This window comes from Amia ocellicauda, chromosome 10 (assembly GCF_036373705.1).
Source record: "Amia ocellicauda isolate fAmiCal2 chromosome 10, fAmiCal2.hap1, whole genome shotgun sequence".
Lineage (NCBI taxonomy): Eukaryota > Metazoa > Chordata > Actinopteri > Amiiformes > Amiidae > Amia > Amia ocellicauda.
In genome coordinates, this window is record NC_089859.1 from 8,482,323 (window position 1) to 8,505,510 (window position 23,188).

The window sequence follows — 23,188 nt, forward strand, 5'->3', positions numbered from 1 at the left end:
TCACAAGAATGAGTCCACTGATTGGTCTAACTGAGATGCTCGCTAGTGACGCCTCCTAAACTCCTTCTACAATTGGTCAAGAGGGAGTGTCAATCATTTTTACAACACCGTCGCCCCTCCCTTAAGAAAAGAAACGCTCTGTAATCTGATTGCAGGACCGGATTGATGTAACAGTCTCTTCGGCGATGTGGATTGGTTCTCAGGCTTGTCCATCAAATCGGATTTGCCCCACCTCCCAATTGAAATGCCGCAATCTCACATGCGCCCTCCCCGTCCTCCGCTGACGCGCAGATCACGTGTTGTTTTCGCTCTGCTCCGGAGAGATGTGTACCGAGAGCGGGCGAGCGGCGGGGAGAGACTGATGAGAGAGGCCAGTGGATGCGGTTATGTAGCAGTCGGCCGAGTTTGTTTGCGTGCAGCAGCCCGTGGTGGATTTATACCAGAACCGGACCGTTTTACCTGGACTAATCGCACAGGATTGAAACCGACCACCGAGATGGGGTCTGCGTCGGTACAGATAAGGTAAAGTGACCTTTATTTGTGTTCTCCCATGGCAAATCTGATCAATTGTCGAGAGGACAACGCCGCGATGTTGATGTTAGAAACGCAGCAGCGCGGAATTGGGACGAAAACAACAACAACAGCAGCAGCAGCAGCAGCAACAAACGGCGACACCTCTGTTGGGGAAACCCCTTCATCTTTAATTAATATTAGTAACGCGCATTTCCAGCAACACTTGCCTCTCTCGTTTCACCACAGACTCCAGCAGCAGGAGCAGCAGCAGCAGCCGACACAGCCACAATATTATGGTGAGGAAAGTCTTCAGGAGGAATTGCTACGGAGACCGTCTGCTTCTTCCCTGTCTCTTGTGCATGAAGAAGCTGCTGTCAACACTACCGCTGCTACTGTGGCTGTGGCTACTACTACCACCACTAGGAACGACGGGCTGGATGATGTAAGGAAATGTGGCTACTTGAGAAAGCAGAAGCACGGCCACAAGAGATTCTTTGTACTCCGAGGCCAGAGCCACCTGGGTCCCAGCAGACTGGAGTATTATGACAGTGAAAAGAAATTTAGGAACAGCACAAGATCCAGCGCCACTGCTTGCCAACCAAAGCGAGTGATCCCGTTGTACCAGTGCTTCACTGTAAACAAGAGAGCAGATGCCAAGAATAAACACCTCATTGCTCTGTACACTAAAGATGAGTATTTTGCTATGGTAGCCGAGAATGAGCAGGAGCAGGAGGACTGGTATGTGACCATAAGTGACCTGATGAATGAGGGGAAGAAGGGACAGCTGGAATCGGAGGAGCTGGATGATGGGTACGGCACTGTCACCCCCGGAACTGTTTTCAAAGAAGTGTGGCAGGTGAATGTGAAGCCCAAGGGCCTGGGACAGACCAAGAATTTAACTGGGGTGTACAGGCTGTGTCTCTCCAGCAAGACCATCCACCTGGTGAAGCTGAACTCTGAGACGCCCTGCGTGAACCTGCAGCTGATGAATATCCGTCGCTGTGGCCATTCGGAGAGCTTTTTCTTCATTGAAGTTGGCCGCTCCTCTTCCATCGGTCCTGGTGAGATATGGATGCAGGTGGACGACTCTGTAGTGGCCCAGAACATGCACGAGACCATCTTGGAGACCATGAAAGCTCTCAAAGCCTTCGCTGAGTTCAGGCCCCGCAGCAAGAGTCAGTCGTCCGGCAGTAATCCGATTGCCTTCATCACCACCCGCAGACACCTTGGGAACCTTCCCCCTAGCCAGACTGGACTGCAGCGACGCTCCCGGACAGAGACCATTGTTGGCACCCCCCCAACGAGCAAGAGTGGGGGCTACCGTTTCCGGACCTCCAGTGAGGGGGAGGGAACCATGAGCAGGCCCTTCCGCTCCGTCACGGGCAGTCTCATCCACCTAAACACGGCCCGCATCAACCTGGGCAGGCAGGAGAGTGGTGGGCGCTACGTGCGAGCTCTTCCAGGAGGCGCCTACCACACGCGGTCTGCCTCGCTGCCCGTCTCTCATTTCCCCTCCACCACCAGCCCTGTCAGTGTCTCTTCCAGCAGTGGCCATGGCTCAGCCTCCGACACCTTGACTCGCCCCTCCAGCGCCTCCATCTGCGGCTCCCCTAGCGATGGAGGCTTTAACTCCTCGGACGAGTATGGTTCCAGCCCTGGGGATTTCCGCTACTTTAGGGTGAGAAGCAACACCCCAGACTCTCTGGGCAACACGCCACCCATCCGGGAAGAGAACTGCCTAAATGACTATATGGCGATGGATAAACACAGAGAGGGGCTGCATGGTTATGATGGCCTAAGGGAGGACTGCGTGGAGGGTGACAAGAGCTTCCGGAAGTGCACTCATTCCTTCACCAAGCCAGGGACTAGTGCAACAGCCGCGGTTTACCAGAAAATGACCCAGACCACTTCTTCGCTGGATGAGCCCAGCGCTGAGGCCAGCCCACTTGGAAGCAATGGCCATGTGACCTGCTCTGCTTCCTCAAAGCTGACCTACAACCCTTATCCAGAGGACTACTGCCAAGCTAGACCCACAGAGCAACACCAGAGCAAGTCCAAGGATGATGGCTACATGCCCATGATGCCTGGTGTGGCATCCCCAAGAAGTGCTGACTACATGCCAATGCATCCCAAGAGTCCTTCAGTGCCCCAGCAGATTGTCACCCCCCGGTCTTCACAGCAGCAAGACTCCCAGGGCTATATGATGATGTTGCCCAGTGGCGGTTGCTCACCAGTTCAAATCTGCCCCCAGAACAGCAGTGACCGACTATCCAATGGTGAATACATGGACATGTCCCAAAGCAGTGGCGCTGCCCATCGTAAACAATCGTGCTACTATTCACAAACCACGCCTGAACCCCCAAAATCCTACAGCTCCTACTTTTCCCTCCCAAGGTCTTACAAAGCCCCTTTAAGGGAGAATCGTGAGCATGACGAATATGTGCCCATGATTTCCCCTGCGAAGCCCCTCTATGCAACGACAGAATGCAGCAGCAGGGGGTCAGTGAGTGACGTTCCGCCTTCTCTTGTAATGCACAATGGCTGTGGGGAGACCCACAGCAGGGACAAGAGAGCTGTGCGGCCCACTCGCCTTTCTTTGGGGAGACGCAACTTCCACGGGACCTCCAGGGTCTGTGAGCAGGTGGAGCCGCCCCCCAGCCCTGGGGAGTACATCAACATTGAGTATGGGGAGAAGGCCCCCCACACACCCTGCTCCCTGTCTGAGTGCTCTCCATCCTCCTTGGGCTCCAGCAGTGAACACCGGCGCTCCCCTCTACAGGATTACATGAGCCTGGAAATGGATCACCCCTCTCCTAAAGTGTGCTCCCCAAGGACCTTATCTGTGGCTCCCAGGAATCCCCCGGAGTACAGCTTACCCCTGGCAGGCACTTCTAGCACTGTGAGGACAGATGACTACACGGAAATGACCTTTAACCTGGGTGGAGAAGCCAGGAGCCCCTCAGCCATGGTGAAGCACCTGCACATTATTGAACACTACCCTTCCCTGCCCCCTCCCAGTCCCCCAATTGAGCCCAAGGTCATCCGGGCAGACCCCCAAGGCCGAAGGAGACACAGCTCGGAGACCTTCTCCTCAACGCCCAGTGTGCCCAGCAGTGCAGCTCCGGCCAGCTCCCTCCTGATGGACAGCAGCAAGCGACACAGCTCAGCTTCCTTCGACAGCGTCTGGCTCCGGGTGGAGGGAGCAAGTTCCACAGAGCCGTCATCTGAAGGTGGATGCAGTCCCAGCAGCAGGATGTGCCGCAACACTTCAGCTGGCTATCAGAATGGTCTCAACTACATCGCCCTGGACCTGAGGGGGGACCCCCTGGGCTGCTGCAATCCGGCACCTCCTTCCTCATCCCCTCCACCCTCTCTGTCTGAAAATGGAGCCTATGCCAGCATAGACTTCTCCTCCAAGTCTGATGGACTGACTGCTGCTTCAAAAGGTTGGTTCTGTTTCTGTCTCCCTTTTGGCCAGAAGTGACAAGAGATTTACTGAGTTAGGTTTGTGGTTATAAACCGTAAAAAGAAAATAAGGTTTATTTTGAATTAGGCTTAACATGAAAGAAGGTGAGTCCAAGTTGTCTTTGCCCAGGTAACAAACCTGCAGTTTAGTCAGGGGGGAAAAAAAAAAGGCCTCATAAAATTTAAAATTTCTTGTTGGACTTTGAAACTCAGTGTAGAGTTTTGTGATGAAACGTATGCTCTTTTTTTGTCCTTATATAGCATAACTAAGGTATAAGTGTTCTAGTGTGCTCAAGAACTAGAATCTATGACTTTCTAATGGCTGTTGATTTTTTCCTTTAAGGGAGCTAATTGCCTAATATGGCTTCAGGGTGATGATGTTAATGGCTGTGACCTTAACTAGATGACGAGACCCATTACCTCTCCAAATCCAACTCTATTTCTCTTTGAGGGGGAGGTAGTAACCTTTGTTTACTGAATCTGTAAATTTCATTTTTATTTTTTTTTCTTGGGATCTCTCACTTCGGTCTGTACTTTTTGTATCCCTTGTACGTCAAGGACTATGAGTCAGATTATCTTTTTCTCTTGTGCAATGTATTAGAGGTTCATTATATATTTTTTAAAGTTGCACACTGAATCATGTTTCTACAATCTTGGGGCTTAGATTACACATTTCAAACTGGCAGACGGGAGGTCTTGAAGTTATTAACCTATTTGTCTGCACTTTAAAGAAGGCATCTACTAGTTGATTTGTAGTTTATTTCTGTCACTTGTTTACTGTAGTGTTCAGAATATTTGGGACATTATGTATTATGTTTGTTATTATGTATGTTTGTTTTTAAAAAAATAATGTTTACATAAGTACTTTACTTTACGTAAAGTTGAGACATGAATTATAACAAAAACACTGCATGTTTCTCAATTTATGAGCTTCAAACTTGTCTTTGTCTAAAATGATGAACATAAACACACTAACATCAGTCTGTAAATGGTTGGAGTTAAATTGTCCTCAAATTGCCAAACATAGAGACCATTTTACTGTCTAACGAATTCTGAACACTTTATTTTAAATCTGCAGATAAAGGTAAATTAATATCAGAAATCAAAAGCGTAAATGTTTAAAAACTACTTGAAACTGGTCAGTCGCTGTGGGGAATGTACCCTGCTAATTTGTTTTGGCTCTTTTGATTTATCTGACCTGCTGGATTGCTGTATGAGGAATGACACTTTGTTCACACCATTAAAGGGAAGCAACACAGTAAAGCTGTTATCTGATTAATCTTCCTAACCTTTCCCTGAAGTGTTTATTTATTTATATAATATCAACCTTTTCCTTTCATAGAAACTTTTCTTTACGGGCTATAAGTGTTGGGCTGGAGCTCCCTCCTCAGTTACATTAAGAGGAAATTGGGAGAAAAGCAGTACATTCTTTGTTGGGGTTGTGGTAGCTTCTATTAATAATGGTATTAGAATTGACTGGTATGTGACTCGCTGCTTTAGTTAGGATTATAAATCAATGAACTTATTTTAAAGAGTGCCTACATGATCTGAAATTGTTTTACAGTGAAGCGTGAGTCTTCACAATAGATCATCTTAAAAGGATTAAATAAGTATTTCAGTGGAAGTTTACTCACTGGAGGATAGTATACTGTAAGAGCAGGGGTGTTCTGTTCTTGCTCAAGAAGTCTGTCGTTTATCTTAACGGGAGTAGTACTGATTTTAAGGGTTGTTTTTGTGTTTCTTCCCGTTTCACTCCAAAGTGCTGAGACTGGGGATCCAGGAGTTAAACTTTGAACACCATTATGCTAATCAGGGGAAAACCTATTTATGGAAAAAGTCTTTTAGTTCACAAAGAATTGATGACAATGTGAAACAATGATACTTTTAATCACAATCGACATGAAACAAGCTCTCCATCATACAACCTGTTTTTTTTTTTTGGAAGAAAGATTGCAGACTAATGTGTTTAGGTAATTTTATTAATTTGTTTTGGATTGTATGTCATGTAATTTTCCCCTCCATCATTGTGAAACGTTAGAAGCCCAGTCTGGACTTTTGGGTGCTGTCTATATGAGCACCAAAGAGCTTCCTTTTTCTTCCGGTCTTACTTGTTTGTTCTTTCAGCAGTTACCTGGCTTCATCTGCACTGCAAGAGGGACTTTGTGATGAGTGTGATTTAATACCATCTCCGTACCACTTCATAACCGTCAGGATCACCCTCTCGGGTCTTGGAGAGTTCTTAAGCTTTGCCTGCATGAAACTAGCTAGCCAATTCCAAGTAGGTTAAATGTGCGCAGCTATGTCTGAGTGTTTCCTGTTGCGATGTCATCTGGAAGCCATTAATTCAGTAAAATGAACAGGTGCTAGAATGTTCAAGGCCTTGATCTCTGGGTTTTTTGGTCAGAATACTGTTGATTTTCACAGAACAGGGGCTTGAAAATGTTGTAGATGGGCTTGTTTTTTAATACACTGCTGTTCATAGTAGTGTAATTATGGCAAGTTCATAATCTATGCAGCTCATGCTGATTTAGAAGTGTCACTGAATCTCGCTTCGAGTGGGATCTTTTAGCAGTGTAACTGAGTTTCAGATAACTGGTCCATAGGTACCTACTGTCCAAATATGGTCTTCAGTTATTAGGATTCACTGTTGTGAAACAACAGTGAAGTTCATTAAATCTACCTCAATAACTACTGTGTTATGCCTCATTTGAATTATTATAGTTATGTTTGTCAGATTAGGTTCCTGCATTCCAAATATTAACTAGAACTAATTCTAGTGAAACACGAAACAATTAATAGTCTGAGAGCCCTGTATGTATTGCGTTAATTGCACCATTTGGTATTATTTCAGTCTTTGTTTCCCCTCCAAGCCATTTATATATTATATAGAAGTCAAAGACTTGGGGTCAGGATGCTGCAGGAACTCACTTGGCCCCCAGCATGGAGTTCGAGCTTTCCTCCTGTATATAGTTTGCTGTAACTTCAGTAATTGCCTGTAGCAAAGTATATGTTCTATACAGAGGAGGGTCTATTTATGTACCTATGAATAAGCTTGATTTATGTTTAATTGCACTGAGTTAAATTAAACAATATTCCTGGTTAAATTAACAAAATCTCTTTTGCTGATTAAGGGCCGGATTAAATTAAAACTTTGACCCACCCTCTAATAGAAAACTACAAACCTGTTCATCATTTATGATTAGACGAAAGTGTCATCTTACTAAAAATGAAGCTGCAACTGAGTACAATTCTGTAGTAGCGGGTGGGTCAAAGTTTTGATTTATTCCGGCCCCAAGTCTGTGCAATATTGCAAGCTTATACCTACTTCAATAGTTTTTTGGCCATTGTATCTACAGGTGTGACTTTAAAGGATATGAGTCAGTTTTAATATAAGTTTAGACATGATTTTGTATTACATAATATCGTATTACACAGCTTTTTAATTTCCACCTTGAATTTGGATTTTGAATTGGATACACTTGCTATAAAAGTTCACTAGATACGAAGGAGGTGTGTGTGCCTGGTTTGAGAAGGAGAACTATGCCATTTCTTATCTTGCTAACTTACCTTTTCTCTGCCCCCGTTTGAAATTCTTCAGTTCTGCACCCCTCTGCTCTCTCTCCCTCCCTCCCTCCACTTCATCTTTGCTCTCCTGCTCTGGTCCCTTGCTGGTTGACTGGCTGGCATGTGAGTCAGTAGCCGTGGCGTGGCCCTGACGCATGTGTTTATCACAGCCCTACAGGAGGGACGGGGGGGTGTGGGGGGCAGGCTCTGCTGTAGCCTGTTTGTACAGCTTGCCTTGCAAAGCTGCTTCTATTCCTCTACCTGACCTGTTTATCCAGCAGAAATATGAATGATTGAGTCACACTTTTTGTTGTTGTTGTTCTTTTTGAGTCAGTTTCTGTGGGTGGGGGTTTGAAAAAGTCCCAAAAAACAGATGTCCATTGCAGCTGCATCAGCGTTTGCACAATCCTGTGTTTTTATTATTCATCTGTGAAGCCATGCCACAGGAAAACTGACATCGCATTAAGGAAAAAATGAAATTAAAAAAAAAAAAGTTCTGGGGTACACTGGGGACACATGACGACTCAAGTTATTCCTTACTACTTTTAAATAATATACAAACTATACACTACATAATACATATCTGTACACTGTACACCAACATTTGGTTACTTCTACTGAATTTATTACTATTCCGTGGACATTTTACCTTTTAATTTTCTATTTAATCCGCTTTAAGAACACAAATTTTGGTTAGTTATTAGTTATACATGTTTTTTCTGCTACCTTTTTTTCCCCAAGACTCCTTTTGTTTCCCTGGTATGTATTTGCTTGTAATTCTAAGCTATGCATGGATGAGTCAAACCTTTTACTAACATTTAAATTAAGGCATGTCAGAGCAGTCACAGGAAAGTTAATTGGAGAACAAAATGAGAAGCTAATACTGTTGCCCACGCACCTGCAGCTTCATACTGTGTAAACAGTTTGTTTTAAATATGCGTTGCTTGGGAGAGCAGGCTCTTTGCAGTAGGAGTAGTGGAGTATCACTGCTTTTCAACATACTTCAAATAAAAGTGCAATCCAGTGTGTTGATATAAGCTGCCTAATTGCAGTCTCTCTGGTTATACTGATACCATGTTGTTCATTCAGTTGGATGTAACCTTCTTTCCAAACATGTTCCCTAAAGCCTTTTAAGTAATTCCACTCACCAGTTTATAAAATGTGTGTAAAACAGTCAGGTGCCAATAATAATGTAAAAAATAATATTTGTTTATAGTAACATTGTTTAGGTTATATCTATCCCTAGATGATGATGATGATGATGATGATTATTATAATTACTACAACTGTCTGATTTATTAGGCACAACTAAACATTTATTTTTGCTCTCCATATGAAAATAGAGAAGCTGTCACCATCTCATTGTTTTTACACGTTTACAACTAAAAGGTTTGAGGTGAAACCAAAACAGCTTAGGCTTTTTTTTTTTTTTTTTTTTTTTTAGGTATTTTTGGTGTCTGTTGAAAAGCGCTAATATTCTAATACTTGGTATTTCGTCCACTTTTAAATCCCTGCTATTGTGCCAGGTAGGCCTAGTGCATTTGATATTTCTTGCGTTGGCTTTGGCTTGAATAATGTTATCATCTTGCAGTTATCTATCTGTCCCTGATTTCCTGGTTTGAGTACTCCTTGGGGCAAATCCGCCCTATACAACTGTTCCCTTACAGTTCATTTGTGGCCTGTGTGGTTTGTACAGGTCCCACCTGTGCCTGAACACCACAGTCTCAGATGCCTACACTTGGATTTTAAACATGCTAAATTTGATTAAATTGTGCATGTGGTTAAGGCAGCTTGTTGGTAACAACTGTATAAATCTGTTATTCTGGTTACTGCTCATTCCTGCAGTGTAATCCTATACCCAAGATGGTTAGTTGCTTGCAGTAGCAGCACTGATGCAGTATTACATTGCATTCTGAGATTCTCCACCACTAAATCAAGCCCAGATACAAATTGCGTTTGGTGGTGGTCTTTGAGATTTTTACTTTACTTTAATGTTATGTAACGTATATAAGCACTGTGAGACAGGCTATCAGATTTAAAGGTCCCATTTTCCTACAGTGTTAGTCACGAGCATGTAGTTGGCACAAGTCTCGATTATTGGTTTTATAATTTCTGTCCCCAAATGGTACAACCTAAACCTGCATGACACTCAGCATTTCACTATGTGCTCCTCAGTGAGTTTAAATAATTTTGTCAGGGATAAGAGTTTGATTTGGACACCTGAGGTGTTTTGTGTTTGTAGCTCTGACATGTCTGCTCCCCCCACAGGGTTTTAGCATGGGCAGGCAGCCTGGTCACAGGGCCGTCTGGCTCCCCGCAGTGTGAGGATGGGCAGCCCCTCTCGGAGTGGCACCCAGCGCATGTCAGTGATGGCACCAAAGGTCAATCACTGCCTTTGGCTGCACAAGTATTAAAATAGAATTTGTTAAGATGGTGTTGAAGTGGAAAGCTCTATTCACTGAGCCGAGATTTTAAGCTGAGGAGAGCAAATGTACTACAGGTCTATCTGAGATGCTTGGTCTGAACTCTCGTTCCGCAAAAAAGGTCACCCCATGGATAATTTCCAGTGCTTTTGAATGTAAAATATTTAATTTCAAGTATGAATATCCTGTTTCCAGTTTGTTTTATCACACAAAGTGCTACTGTCCTCCAAAATTACAATCTTGTGTTGAAACCTCAGGTGTACATCTAAGTTTCTTGTTGAAAGGGACTGATGTAGGTTGCTTCTTAAGTATTACTGTAGTGGCATGCTGGACTTATGGAGTCCTATGTCAGGCCACCAGCACACATTATGATCAATGGAATTTTTTTTCCTCCTGCAATGCTGTCGAGGGGGAGAGGGTGCACTCCTCCCTCCAGTGAGAAGCAATAGTCCAGTTAATGACTCCAGGAATGTAGATTTTTGTTACTCATTTAAAATGTGTTTTTCACAACAAAAAAGAAGGGTATAGATCAAGTGGCTGTAATTGGGATGTTTATTGCCCTCTCAAAATTTCAACTTTAAAGTATTGGAGAATTTTCACTTAAAAGGATCTGTCAATATTTGACTGCTTATTTATTTATTTAGGCCCTGCTTCCCTTGAGCACCCCTTGTTAATGATTCTACAGCAGGGGGCCCAATCTGGTTTGCTATTAAGGTTATAAAATGTTTAAAAAAATCCTTCTGTTACATCATAGAATGATAGTTTTTCTCTTATATCCATATTCATCTATCTAATATAAGAGCTTTTTTTTATAAGCATCTGTAACATAAGTAAGTGAACGTCTGATATTTAAATAATACAGGGTGAGTCTTAAATTATGTACATCAATAACTATAGGCCTACCCCTTAAAACTGGCTTTTAACACCACCATTCCCTGTAAATGTGATTGTTTTATACTGAAAATCAGCAGTTTTTATGTTTGAAGAAATTGGGACTTTCTTTTAATTTGACATAAGAGCAGATTTTATTCTAATATTAAGAAAATTAAAACAATGTAGTTACCAAGTATTTCCATTAAAAGGTTCAGTAGCAATTCTGTTCCCGAGGCAAAACTTTTTTCCTTTCTTTTCTTTCAAAAAAATAGTTTCTGTTAAAGGTTAGAAAATGTCATTTTTGAGTCTGTGCCTATTTTCCCCAGAGTGTAAAACCTGGATGACTCTGAAGTGACTCATCCTGTTAACTTTCATTCTTTTTCTATGTACAATACATTATAGCTGCCTAAAATTACGATAAAGCACATCACTTGGCAAACTGATTTATGGTAACTGAGAGCAACAAACCCTAAAATACAATCTGTTCAATGTAGTTGTTGACAAAAAACCCACTAGAATATGATTGGGGGTCTGACCATCTAACTCATAGCCTACAGTGAGAGAGTAATTCCTTTTTTCAACATTGCTGTACAAAAGCTTATTTAAAAAAAAAAAAAAAAGTGTGGCTTTCTTATATTCAGCTCTCCAAATAACAAAGGAAAAGCAAACAAACATGAAGGTTTAATCCAGAATTACTGGAAATGGGAAGCAAAAAAGGGTGGAGAGGTAGTTTGAGTGAGCGGTACTGATTCAAACATTAGGCAGCAGGTTTGAAAGTAATCATTTAAATCCCAATTTCCTTTCTCATTTCCATTACCTGACAAATATGTTTTAAAATTCTTCCTAATTACTGCTTGCTGTGTTGCTAATGTCTGCACAATGCTTTTTATCAATCACTTCTTCGCTTTGGGCAGTCGGATATTGCCAATTCTGAAAGTCCTAATCTAATTACTTTGCTGCATTTCCTGTGCCGAAGCACTACATTAAACTGTACGTTATCAGTTGCAGAATTGCTCTTGAGACAAATCTTCTCAGGTGGTCTGTACAAAAATAAAAAATATTCTATTTTCCAAACACAGTCCATAGAATAGACCCACATTAGCATTAGGTAGGGACTGACCAATGTTTTTTTTTTAGGTCCTAGACTAGTGCTAAAGCAGGTCTGTGAAACCAGTCAATATAATCTGTTCTGTATTCCACAGTGACTCGACATTAAACATGCAACTATGTAGTCTTTGTGATTGACTTTTAACTTTAACATTCCTCTTGTATTGTCCCATACCTTCCCTTCCAAAACTGTCGGTGCATTGATCCCTCACCATACAAGTAGATTTGCAGTCTCTTGCTTGAGTAGCAAACGTACAGAACCTTGAACTAGAGATAATACAACTGTGACCAAATGCCAAGCCTAAAATGGAGCAGACACAAATGCTGAATAGCTACTGTACCTACACACCATAATTTCAAATGGAAGGATATGATGGGCTTATACATTTTATCAGGTAAAAGGTGCTGGGTAGTTGCTGTGCATTTTGCACGTTTTTAATCACACTTCTCTACCAACCTGCAGTTCATCCCTTTTTGGTTCATGGTGCCCTGAGCCCCCCCCCATGGGCTGAAACACTAAACTTGCTCTGCCCAGCATTATGCTAACGTGGCTCCTGTCTGATTCATCAGCAACAGACCCTGTACAACTCTCGCACCTCTCCAGCAGCGCGCCGGCCCGGTGCCACCACGAATGATTTCCAGCATGACAAGACTCCCTATGTTCTTTGCGTGGTCCAGACATTCCGTGTGTGACTCGGTGCCGCTGGGCCAGGACCCCCGACTGCTATCTCCCAGTAGGCCCTGACACATGCCAACCGCCTGCTCTAATGCCATCCATACAGGCAGTCTCCCTTGGCTCCAGGCAAACTATACTTTGTATGACTTATGCCCTCCTTGTGTCATTTTCTAACTTGGTTTTGGAGTTCTTGTGTCCTCTATTGTCAAAGTAGCCTAAATTGTGGTTCCCAGAATCTCTTGGACATTACCTCTGTGCTAGTCTGTTTCTATTCATAGAGCTTGGTGCTTAGTCTTGTCGTTGTTCAACTTCCCATTAGAAGGTATTTTTTAAATAAATCATTTAATTTTGTATAGTTTACATTATATTGTGTATGAAAGTGAATATATAAAAAAAAATACTTGTGCATTTTCACCCCCTCACACACACACTTTTTATTAAATTGTTTGTATGAACATTGAACCATCTTGAATTTGTTTTGTAATCATGCCAATAAATCCGCTTTGAACTCCAGAGAGTTAGAGAGCCAGCTAGAGACATAGATCGAGACAGCCAGAGAGAGGGCTCCCAGCTACAAAACAGTGAGTCCAGAGTTCACACAAGGCTGTGTCAAGCAGAGTTAATATTCAGTTAAAATTCATGTTTTATGTACTTGACAGTCTAACTGCTTTAAGATTCAAAGTCATGCTGGGATGGTGTCTGTCCTTGAATTGTGTCTGTATATTTTTAGATGTACACCTAAGTTACCAGAATGTAAATAACATTGAGGAATCTGTACAGATCAAGGACATGGCCTAGTCTTACTTGGTTCATGCTGTTATTATTATTATTTTTTTTTTAAAGGATCTTAAAACAACAGCCTTTGAAACTGGATTTCTTCTCTGAATTTGTTCTTTTAAACCTCAATAATTTAATGATTGAGTTAGTTTTTGATTATTTCCAGATAATTAATTGTATTAAAGTGTCACTTCCATACTTTTATGACCCTTGATTTGATTAAATATATTTGTATATGATCAACACCATTTAGAAGACAAATGTATGTATTACAGGCTGGGTATGAGCCAGGCTGATAAAACGGTCTAAATTGTGAATAGCTTTTGAGAGGGCAGGGTATAGACATAAAGTGTAAATCATAGGGCCTCACTGTATCCTGCAGTACGCAGCTGCTTTATCTCCCACCATCATTGTGTTAGGTTGGTGTGGACGGGAAGAGCGTTACATTAAGTCTTTAAAATGCTTCATGCAGTCAAGACATATCTGATTGAACAGTCCTTCGCCAAGGAAGCTCTGGATTTTGTAAAGCTGCAGTGAAAGTAACAGGATAGTTTGTATTTATTTTATTGTCTTTACTTAGCACAGGTCAATAACCATTGCTACAGATGGACTTTGGGGACAATGCTGATAACAGACCATAGGGCAACAAAGACACTAGTGAAGTATGACAAAAATAAATCTTTTTTACTTTTATTTAATCTGCAGTCTTACTAAAATAAATTTGTAATGAATGTATGCATTGTATATTAGAAACCATGAATATATTGAACTGATATTATTGGTGAATAAAGTTTTATCAATCGCCGACCAAATTTATCTCCAAAAGATAGCAGAAATGCAGTTATTTTTACCCGTCTCTCTAGGTCATGTTTTATTTTATATATGGATATTTTCCACACTGCTTTTCTTTGCCCATCTAGTAGGCCCGCATGTAGTAGTATCGTGACCAAAACTTTCAAAGGTGTGTTTCAGCAGACAAGGAAGTTATACTGCCTAGTGGAGGCTTTTGGTTTCCTGTCAACTGGGAGAAATAACTGAATGTTTGCTAAGAACCCGTTCCAATTTTCTTTGCATCTTTGCTGTGAAACCTGACTGAAGAGGACAGACTAACCCCAGTTCTTGAGAGAGTGTTACATTTTAATGGGGTGGCAGATAATATCCAGTGTAGTTCAGTCTAGTACACCATAAGGGTATTTGGTGTAAGCCTGTAACCAGAGGTAATGGCATTAGGACTGAAGGCAGCCCTCGGCCAGTGAGAGTAGAGTTTGCATCAGAGTACTGTAACTGCTACAGCGCGGGATTATGCCTTCTTATCTTGTTAAAGAGGAGGGGATTCTTGATCAGAAACAAGCGGGTGGGGGCCTACTGGTGAGACACCTACTCCGAGCAAGCCAACATGCTAACAATAAAACGTCTCTCCAGGATGGGGTCAGCTCGGTAAAAGAGTTTTTACACGGTAAATGCGCTCGCTAATCCTGGCAGTGCTATCTCAGTCCAGGCCCTTTTAACACTGCACAACTGAGAGGTGTCACTTGTCCTGTTGAATACACAGCCCCTGCCATATTGAAATGATCAACCTTGACCCCATTCTTTTAATTTTAATTTTAAATACTGAGAGTTCTCCTGCCTCACCAAATTTGATTCAGCACCCATGCAAAAGGCTGACATTTAACGTGGTGGTCGGAATTGGGCTTTGCTTGATCCATCAGGCCATGCTAGACTGCTCCCATTTCACATTGTTTGGTAGTCAAGAAAAACAATTGGTTCATGGATTGGCCAATTGGAGAGAAGCTCAATGTCCACCACCCATTCCAGCAGTGGCATGTCCTTGTGCTAGCAGTCAATGTGAGATTAGCATCAGGTCAATAGATCAATAGACATGGAGCCGGGGGCTGAATTCATGAACAGTGTAATATGGACTCTAAGGTGGAAATCACACGGGCACAGCAAGCTGCTCTGATGTCACAGCTGCTTATAGTCCATGCTGATGTCTGCCTATGGGGCTGCTGTAACGTGTGAAGTCCTCAGCACCAGCTCTGATCTTCTCCAGTTACCTTCCACAGCAAGCAAACACGTAGAGGCAATCCCGGTTATTTAATAGCTGTAGCGGTGGAATCCATACTCGGAAGGGGAGTTTGTGTGGTAATCCTTTTCAGTAACTTGTTGAATCAACACACTTAAAATGAGAACGCCACACAACATCAACATCACTTAGGGCTCAGGGAAGAAATCCCACTAAAATGAGACTTCAAAGCAAGTCACTTACGTACCTACATGTCACAAATGATTCTGTCTCTAAAATTAAATGGAAAGAATGTAGTACTTTCCTTCGGTATGTCAGTGTGACCTGTGAGATTTGTGATGTTGTCTTGCCATTTTCCTTTACAATAAAGGGTGAAAGCTAGCAAAACAACAACCAAAAAATGTTCTTGCAGGATGTATTGGAGGGCAGTCTATACTTCAGTGCAGGATAATATCTGACAATTATACCAACACCACCACCATCAAAAAACAAACACAAAAACAGCAGAAAACTAAATTAATGATGAAATCTATTGATCATGGCTCATCAGGGTCTCGGAAGCTGCTTGAACCGAGTCACCACTTGAAACATACATAGTATTCGGTGAAGTCTTGAAAGATGGAAAGAATAAAAAGTATAAAACCTTGAAATAGGACCTGGAGCTCACAGGGAAGCCAGTGTGGGCCTGGTTGATTCTGAGCACAGTGTGTGTTTGAGTGTGGACAGCGTGAGTAAGCATTCTGGCAGCACCAGTCTGACCGAGCTGAAACCTTTTGAAAGCATCTGTATTGTGCTTGGCTTGGTATTGTGTTCACAAACAAAGCTCTCTATCAAACCCTGACAATAAGAGTTGGGTCATCTGAAGTTATGGCCAGCAGATTACCAGTCCTGTCAGTAGCAGCTCAGTGGCAATAGTGCCAGGGGTGCAGAGTAAACAGGGCAGGAGTGTAGATATTTCAGGTGACTGGACTGAAAAGCATGGGATTATATGGGCTGGCATTAGAACAAAGGGTGGGGATAGGGGGGTGAATGAAATCATGTCAATGAAACTGAATTATTTAATTTAAAATCGTGAAACGGAGGATGGATGCAATTTGTTCATCTGCTGTCATTGTTTTCCTGCATTTTAAGCAAGGAATTTGAAAGTTTCAGGTAATGCAACAGATCTAAGGAAACAATTGGGGATTTGGGGGACAATTTGGGGCCGATGGCTGTTTTGATGTGGGAGGTGGGGGGCTCTGCAGAAATTCTGTGCCGAGTTCTGTTTTGTGAGTAGTTCTTTTCAGGTAATCCATTGAACCAGTATGTTTTATAATGGAACATTTGCCACACACAGTCACAAGATGGGATAAGAAATAATTATGAATAAGAAATAATTATAATTATTTATTTATTCCCTGATATACTGATTTACAAAATATATAAGAGCATTGGGATGAAATTAACAAACTCTTCTCTTCCTTTTACAGACTGAAGACTGCATTTGAAGCTGATCCTGAGTGTGGTAGATGGATATGACAGCAACAGTGTAATTCAGCCCAGCTCTCACCAGTTCCTGGGGGCATCCCTACTAAAAGAGAGACCCTCGAAAACCCCCAAGAAAAAATGCTTTATTTTGTATCTTTATACAGAGCAGCAGTACCAACAGTCAAATTGTACCTATGTGAATTTTTTTCCCCTCTCTCTCAATTGTAATGTCACGCTTCGTTTTGGTGAGGAGTAGTGGCTGCTTTGATTGGAGCACTTCGGTGTGACCTACAGAATGTTGGTTGATTTTAGTTTTTTGTTTTGTTATTTTCTAACCAGCCCAAGGAGGTCAACACTGAAAAAATGTTTGGCTGGGTGACAGTCTGCAGAGTTTACAAACAATACTCCTGACATGTTAATATTTATTACTACATAGATTTTAAAATGCTTTTTATTACTCGGTACAGTGCAAGTGTTGATCCAGTTCTCTTATTGCAGTTCCAGTTCAGGCAACCCCCCCCCCCTCCGCAGATTGTGGTGCCTACTACTCCTCTTAATATTACTACAATCTGAGGCAGTGGTGACGTAAGGAGCCCTGGTAACCTAATACCAAGGCCAGGTGCAGCATGCTGTAAAATTCTTGTTCTTTTGGGCCCTATGGAGACCGACAGAATCTATCTGTGCGTCATCAACCCCCCTCCCCCAACCCCAACCCCAATCCTTCTTGCAGTCAACCAATTGCCAAGTATGTTTGACAAATGGGGATCTATACTTGGACTTTAAAATTCACCATCAGCCAAATGATCTGATACCCTATCCAGCCACCCATACCTACCAAGCAGCAATGCCAAAGGGCAGATGTTTGACCTACTTTCCCATTACATAAGCCCATCTCTGCGCACTAATATTTCTCCACTTAACACTGGAGAACAAGTGTTCAAATTAGAGTGGTGTAGTACCACACAAGCTGTGCCCTTTTGCTTTAAAACAACTCCCTGGACTTATGTTATCTTACAATATGTTGAAAGCTTACGAAAAGGCTCTTCACTAACTGAGAAATCTCTGATGAAACCTTGTTTACTGCATTAGGTGGTGCCTGAAATCCTTAAATCTGCTTTCAGAGTTTTCCAGTTTTTACTGTCAGCCTAATACAGCAAAGACAAGTTGCTTTGTACATAAGGTGATGAATGGCATTACTACACAGACACATGTCCAGAATGTTTCTTGCCATTAACGTTTCACATTCATGTTGAACGGTGAACCCATATGATTGATTGATTGATTCATTGCTTTCTCACTGACTGCAGCAGAGAAAAGCATTATGGGCATATTACTCATGTCTATCGGCAACACTGTCAAAATTAGTGGATTTGCAGATCTTGGACAGTCATGAGACCTCTTGCTTTCCGGCCATGAAAAACAACGCAGAGCTGTAACCCTGGCCACAGAGCAGGGATCCCATTGAAAAGGATTTGTAAATATTGCTGCAGTGGTCACATGTCGCATTGGTTAAGCAAGGAAGCATGTTCTGTGTTGTAATTCGGCTTCACTCATTACCATACACTAGCAGAACAACAAGAATTGTCTGAAATCTACATTATGTTTGACATATTGATGACCAAAAATTTCCTAATTTATTTTATGGTACTCTTCTTGGCAAAAATGGCTTTGACCTGTATTTTAAGCTGGTATAATATATTTTATGTATCGTTAAATCGACAAAAATACTAGTGTGTTCCTGTATTTCCAGCAAGGCATTGGAGACTCTATGAACTGTTACAAACCATTTTACAATATTACTTTGGTACGAAATGCACTATTTTTTGGTGGCACAAAACATGACAGTGCAACAGAGCCAGAGCTCCAGAGCCTTGTTCATAGATATTTATAAACTATTTATTGGTACAATTTTACCCCTAACAAGTCTCCTTCATATGGGGTATAGTTTTACATCCGTGTAGTACAGAAAACCACATTTGAAACCGTGAAAGAACCTCAAATCTTATTACTGAAAGTTGTGAAGTGATGACTCTGTGGATTGGTACTTTGGACTGGTCAATTTTGCATTTGTTAAGTGACACACACTATAACCAATAACCTGCATCTAGGCTGACTCATCTTCTGCAGTATTCTTCTTTACTCTGATATTTCCTATAACTGGACATTGTCTCTCATAGGAATAATGTCTCCACAGTACAGAGGATTACAGACTGCATTACAAGTGATGTACAAGAAGGCTGTGATTTGGAAATTTTTGAGGACTTTATAGTTCATGATCTGGCACAAAGTTTAATGTATCAGTGTTTTTAACAATATACTGAACTGGCACAGCAGGGTATTTGTATGAGACAGACTCCGTATAAAACATACTCAAGAAATCTGTTTTAAGTTACAATAACTTACCAACTACCTCGCTCAATAAAACTTGTTTTTAATGGACCGTGCACACATGGGCAGAACAGAGTTTCTCAGTCCAACTCTTTTTATTTTATTTTACAACCTTTCTTGTTACATACAGTTTTGTCTGACATTTAACAACTTTCCTCACATTTGGCAGTGCATTCAAAAATACTTGATCATACAAGCACTAGTGAGATTTGTTCCTTTTACTGCATTTGTCTGGTTTGATATCCTCTGGGAGGTAGACTGTGTAGTTGACCATTCAGTTTGTTTAGATTGTTTTCCTTGCTCCTTAACAATTCCAGAAAATGGCAGCAGTGCGTGTATGAGATCATTAAGATGGGTCTGTAGGACTGCTGCCTGCTCGCTGAAAATTATGTACAACAGGGACATAGATTGATACAGTTTTATAGGGATTGCTCAAGAAGGGCCCAGATATACACCATGGACTTGTGGTTCCTTGATATGGTAGCAGACAGCAAAGCAAGCACACCTAGGTACCTTACAAAACCTGGGTCAATTGCAAGATTCTCTATTTTTTTTATATCGCTTTCATCCATTTCACATTTGAAACCCATTTGAACAAAAGCTTGTGACGATATATAAATATTTGAATTATTTCCAATTACTCTTTTTCTAATTCAATTAAATGATTTGCTGACTTTGCAGACATCTAAAATTGTGGGAGGGAAAAAACATTCATATGGTATATATTTTTGTAAGGATATTTGGTTACGTTTTGCATATTTAAAAAGCACAAAATATAGGCTGCCTTTAAGACTATTATAATGAACCTTTCCCATTTGTCACCAATGTAATAATAACACTGATTTTTGTCCTTCATATGAGCAAATCTACCATAATACTCAAGTTGCATAAACACACTACAGCCTCAGCTTTAGTTGGATTAAAATAGCCATTTTTTTTAGTATTCCAAAATAAAGCTAAGGACCCTCTATTAATTATTTAAAGCAGTTCTGGCCCAATCCTGTATCTGTCCTGCATTAGGGTATAAACAATAAACTGCTATAAAATAATTTTTCAGCATTAAGAACATTATTTCATTTCAGTAGCTGAGAGCATTCATGGAACCAGAACCAAATAATTATTTGAATCTTGAGAGCCACCAGACCCACCATCATTTATCTTGTCTCCCATCTACAGGGTAAACATTTGGCATGCTAATGTTGGTTTAATATTGCTTATTGAATACAATACAGTTCCACCTTAATGTGAAAAGGATGGGAACATGAAAGTGTGTCGCTTCATGGTGGTGTAACATCTTGTACAAAAGTCCTCTCAAAAGTCAACATGCACTGCTGCAGTTCATATTGCATTTATCTCATCAGTTAAAGTGACCTTTTCTTAAGCAAATTCAAGTAATTATATGGACTTTGAGCTGGAGATTCATTAAAGGTGTTTCTGCTCATCAAAACCCTTGTGAATTCAAGTTGCCCTTAATTAAAACCCTCATCCTTTGTGTCTGTATGAAAGGAAGCCACTACAATACGTTGACACAAATGTTAAAAAAACAAACGTACTGCCCTGTACGAGACTGAAATGTATGAAGTAGCATTACGTGTGCACCGTGTGTTTCCAGATAAATCTGCACCTCAAACATTTGCTCATGATAGCAAGGTCCATTTTCCACAAGCTTCACAAACATGATAACAAAAGGATGAGCTGCAAACAAAGATGGTGGAAGATCACTTTTTAATTTTTCATTTTTTCAATAACTGCTATGCAAAACTGGCTGGGTTTTCTCTAAACGACAGTGTTTCACACAATATGTGCCATGCCTGTTTCTTTCATGTGGCGAGTAGTGCTGTTTGTTCAGAATGTTCTTACGGTACTTTTGTGTGTTTTGCGGTATATCTGTTAATCACATAATGCCATGATACTTGAGGCATACAGAGAGGGACATCTGGAAGAGGTCAGAGGTGAACTTTGTGCTGGTACACGTCAACTGCTTCATTATATTGATTTTGGCCCGATACATTCATAAATCCTGTAAACTTGATTTTTGTATTTATTTATTAACAGAACAAAATGTGAACACCTAACAAATCTTGAATCATATATGAGAGGTACTTGAGTTCTGTGCACTTTGATTCAAGTATTCTGTACAGTATTCGTGTGGGGGAAAAAATACTGTGATGCTTAAAGGTTTACGGTGTCTCTGTTTTATGAAATCCCTCTATGTTTCTTTCAAATTCTGTATTGAATATTGAGAAGTGAAAACCTAATTTAATACAACAGAATAAATGAATCAATTTGATCCCAATCCAGATTTGTTATACATTGTTAACTGCATATACTGAAACGTCAGACCCTGTGGTACTGTAACCAAAGATTTCTTCTGGATCAGTTTTGATTTGTGTTCCCACTCATTGGCAATCTACCTGTTGATGATTTGGATCAAGCAGAAGATATTGGTAGATGAATTACTGTGAACACCTCTGCTCACCTTCCTGATGATACCTGGGTACAAAGAGCACATGTGTGTCTTGGCATTATAATGGTTATGTGTACGCACTTGTTTATTTTAGGGGATAGGGAAGAGAGAGGACCTCCTCAGTTACATAAATGTTTAGCATATTTAATGATATTTAACATTGGTAACTTTATTCTTAAAAAATATATATTTTGCATTGAACTAGTCATTTATTTTAAAACAGGAGAAAAAAAGAACTATCTGCCATTTTGGGACATGAAAGCACTGATTTACATGGTATACAACAAAACAATAACCTCAAGAAGCTTACAGGTACGGCATAAAGATTATGCAACTCTTCACAAAATTATTTTTTATCTAGTTTACAGATTTCAACTCTTCTACGTTTTGGTTTTGTGCCAGATGGTTGCCTAAAGAAAAGAAAATATGAAAGAAACAACATATCACAAAAAAAAAACATTTTGCAGTTTTATAAACCTCCGCACACTGTTTTGTAATTAAATTTGATTTGCTGCTGTATAGTATAAATAACAATTGATGCTGATGATGAGACAATGTCTTTGCTATGCTCCTTGTGTTTTATTTGATCATTTGCTATTATTTCGGCTGTACAGAATGGAAGAGTTCACAGTGGATGTGTGTCCATAATGTGCATTATTTCTGCGGCAAGTGTCAGGGGAAGAGAGATTTGAGCAGTGTATCTAGCAGTGTCTTCCACTGTAAATACTGTTGCGTTGTTTTCTTGTAAATTGCGCCGTGTTGGCGTTGTTTTTGATTTTTTTCGTTTGTTTTGTTTTCCGTTTGTTTTATTTGAGGGTTGGGAGAGGGGGGGAGAATGATGGCATTGGGGCGCTGTATAGTGTTTATATTTATCTGACTTCTTTTGCTTTCAATAGAGCTATTGCAATAAAATGTGTTAAGGTACCCCATGGTCCCTTCCTTTCATTGTCTTGATTTTGAATGACGTGCTAGGTATGTGTGAATGATTGATTGATTGATTGATTGATTATCCTTTGAATAAAGATTCCAGAAAGACATCAAATTAACCTTTACTCTCTGAAATTTCTCCTATTCATTTTTTTCTTCTAAAGAGGGCAGATGTTTGTTTTTTTGTATTCAATAAAGTAATGCCTGGAATATCAGAAGAGCTAAAGTGGGTGGATATGAGTTCAGAAGTTCATATATGATTCTAAAGAGGAAAACCCTATTTTTTTGTCTTAAAAGAGATGTTTTTGAATTACTGTACAGATGCAAACGCTGATCTTTAAAATAATATAATAACTTCAGACATCCCCAACAATGGTGGGGAAAATATGTGTTTTTGATGGTTACAGCATAAACAGTTGTGTGAAAGAGTGAGTTATAATACATTATCACTCATTTTGTGGAGATTTTCCACCACACTAGCTGGTCAGTATATGAGCGCAGTTAGACATCAAACCCCA

General features: G+C 40.9%; 1 protein-coding gene across 2 annotated transcripts; it reads left to right on the forward strand.

Annotated features, from left to right (window-relative positions):
• Positions 1-307: 307 nt before the first annotated feature.
• irs4b (insulin receptor substrate 4b) lies at positions 308-22,667 on the forward strand. 2 transcript variants are annotated; one of them, XM_066714881.1, is made up of 3 exons: positions 308-522; positions 760-3,959; positions 16,891-22,667. In XM_066714881.1, exons 1-3 carry the CDS (start codon positions 362-364, stop codon positions 16,893-16,895), a joined length of 3,366 nt encoding a protein of 1,121 aa, XP_066570978.1. In that variant the 5' UTR covers positions 308-361; the 3' UTR covers positions 16,896-22,667. The 2 variants fall into 2 exon arrangements, with proteins under 2 accessions (XP_066570978.1, XP_066570977.1); XM_066714880.1 differs by having other exon boundaries at positions 308-3,959.
• Positions 22,668-23,188: the final 521 nt, after the last annotated feature.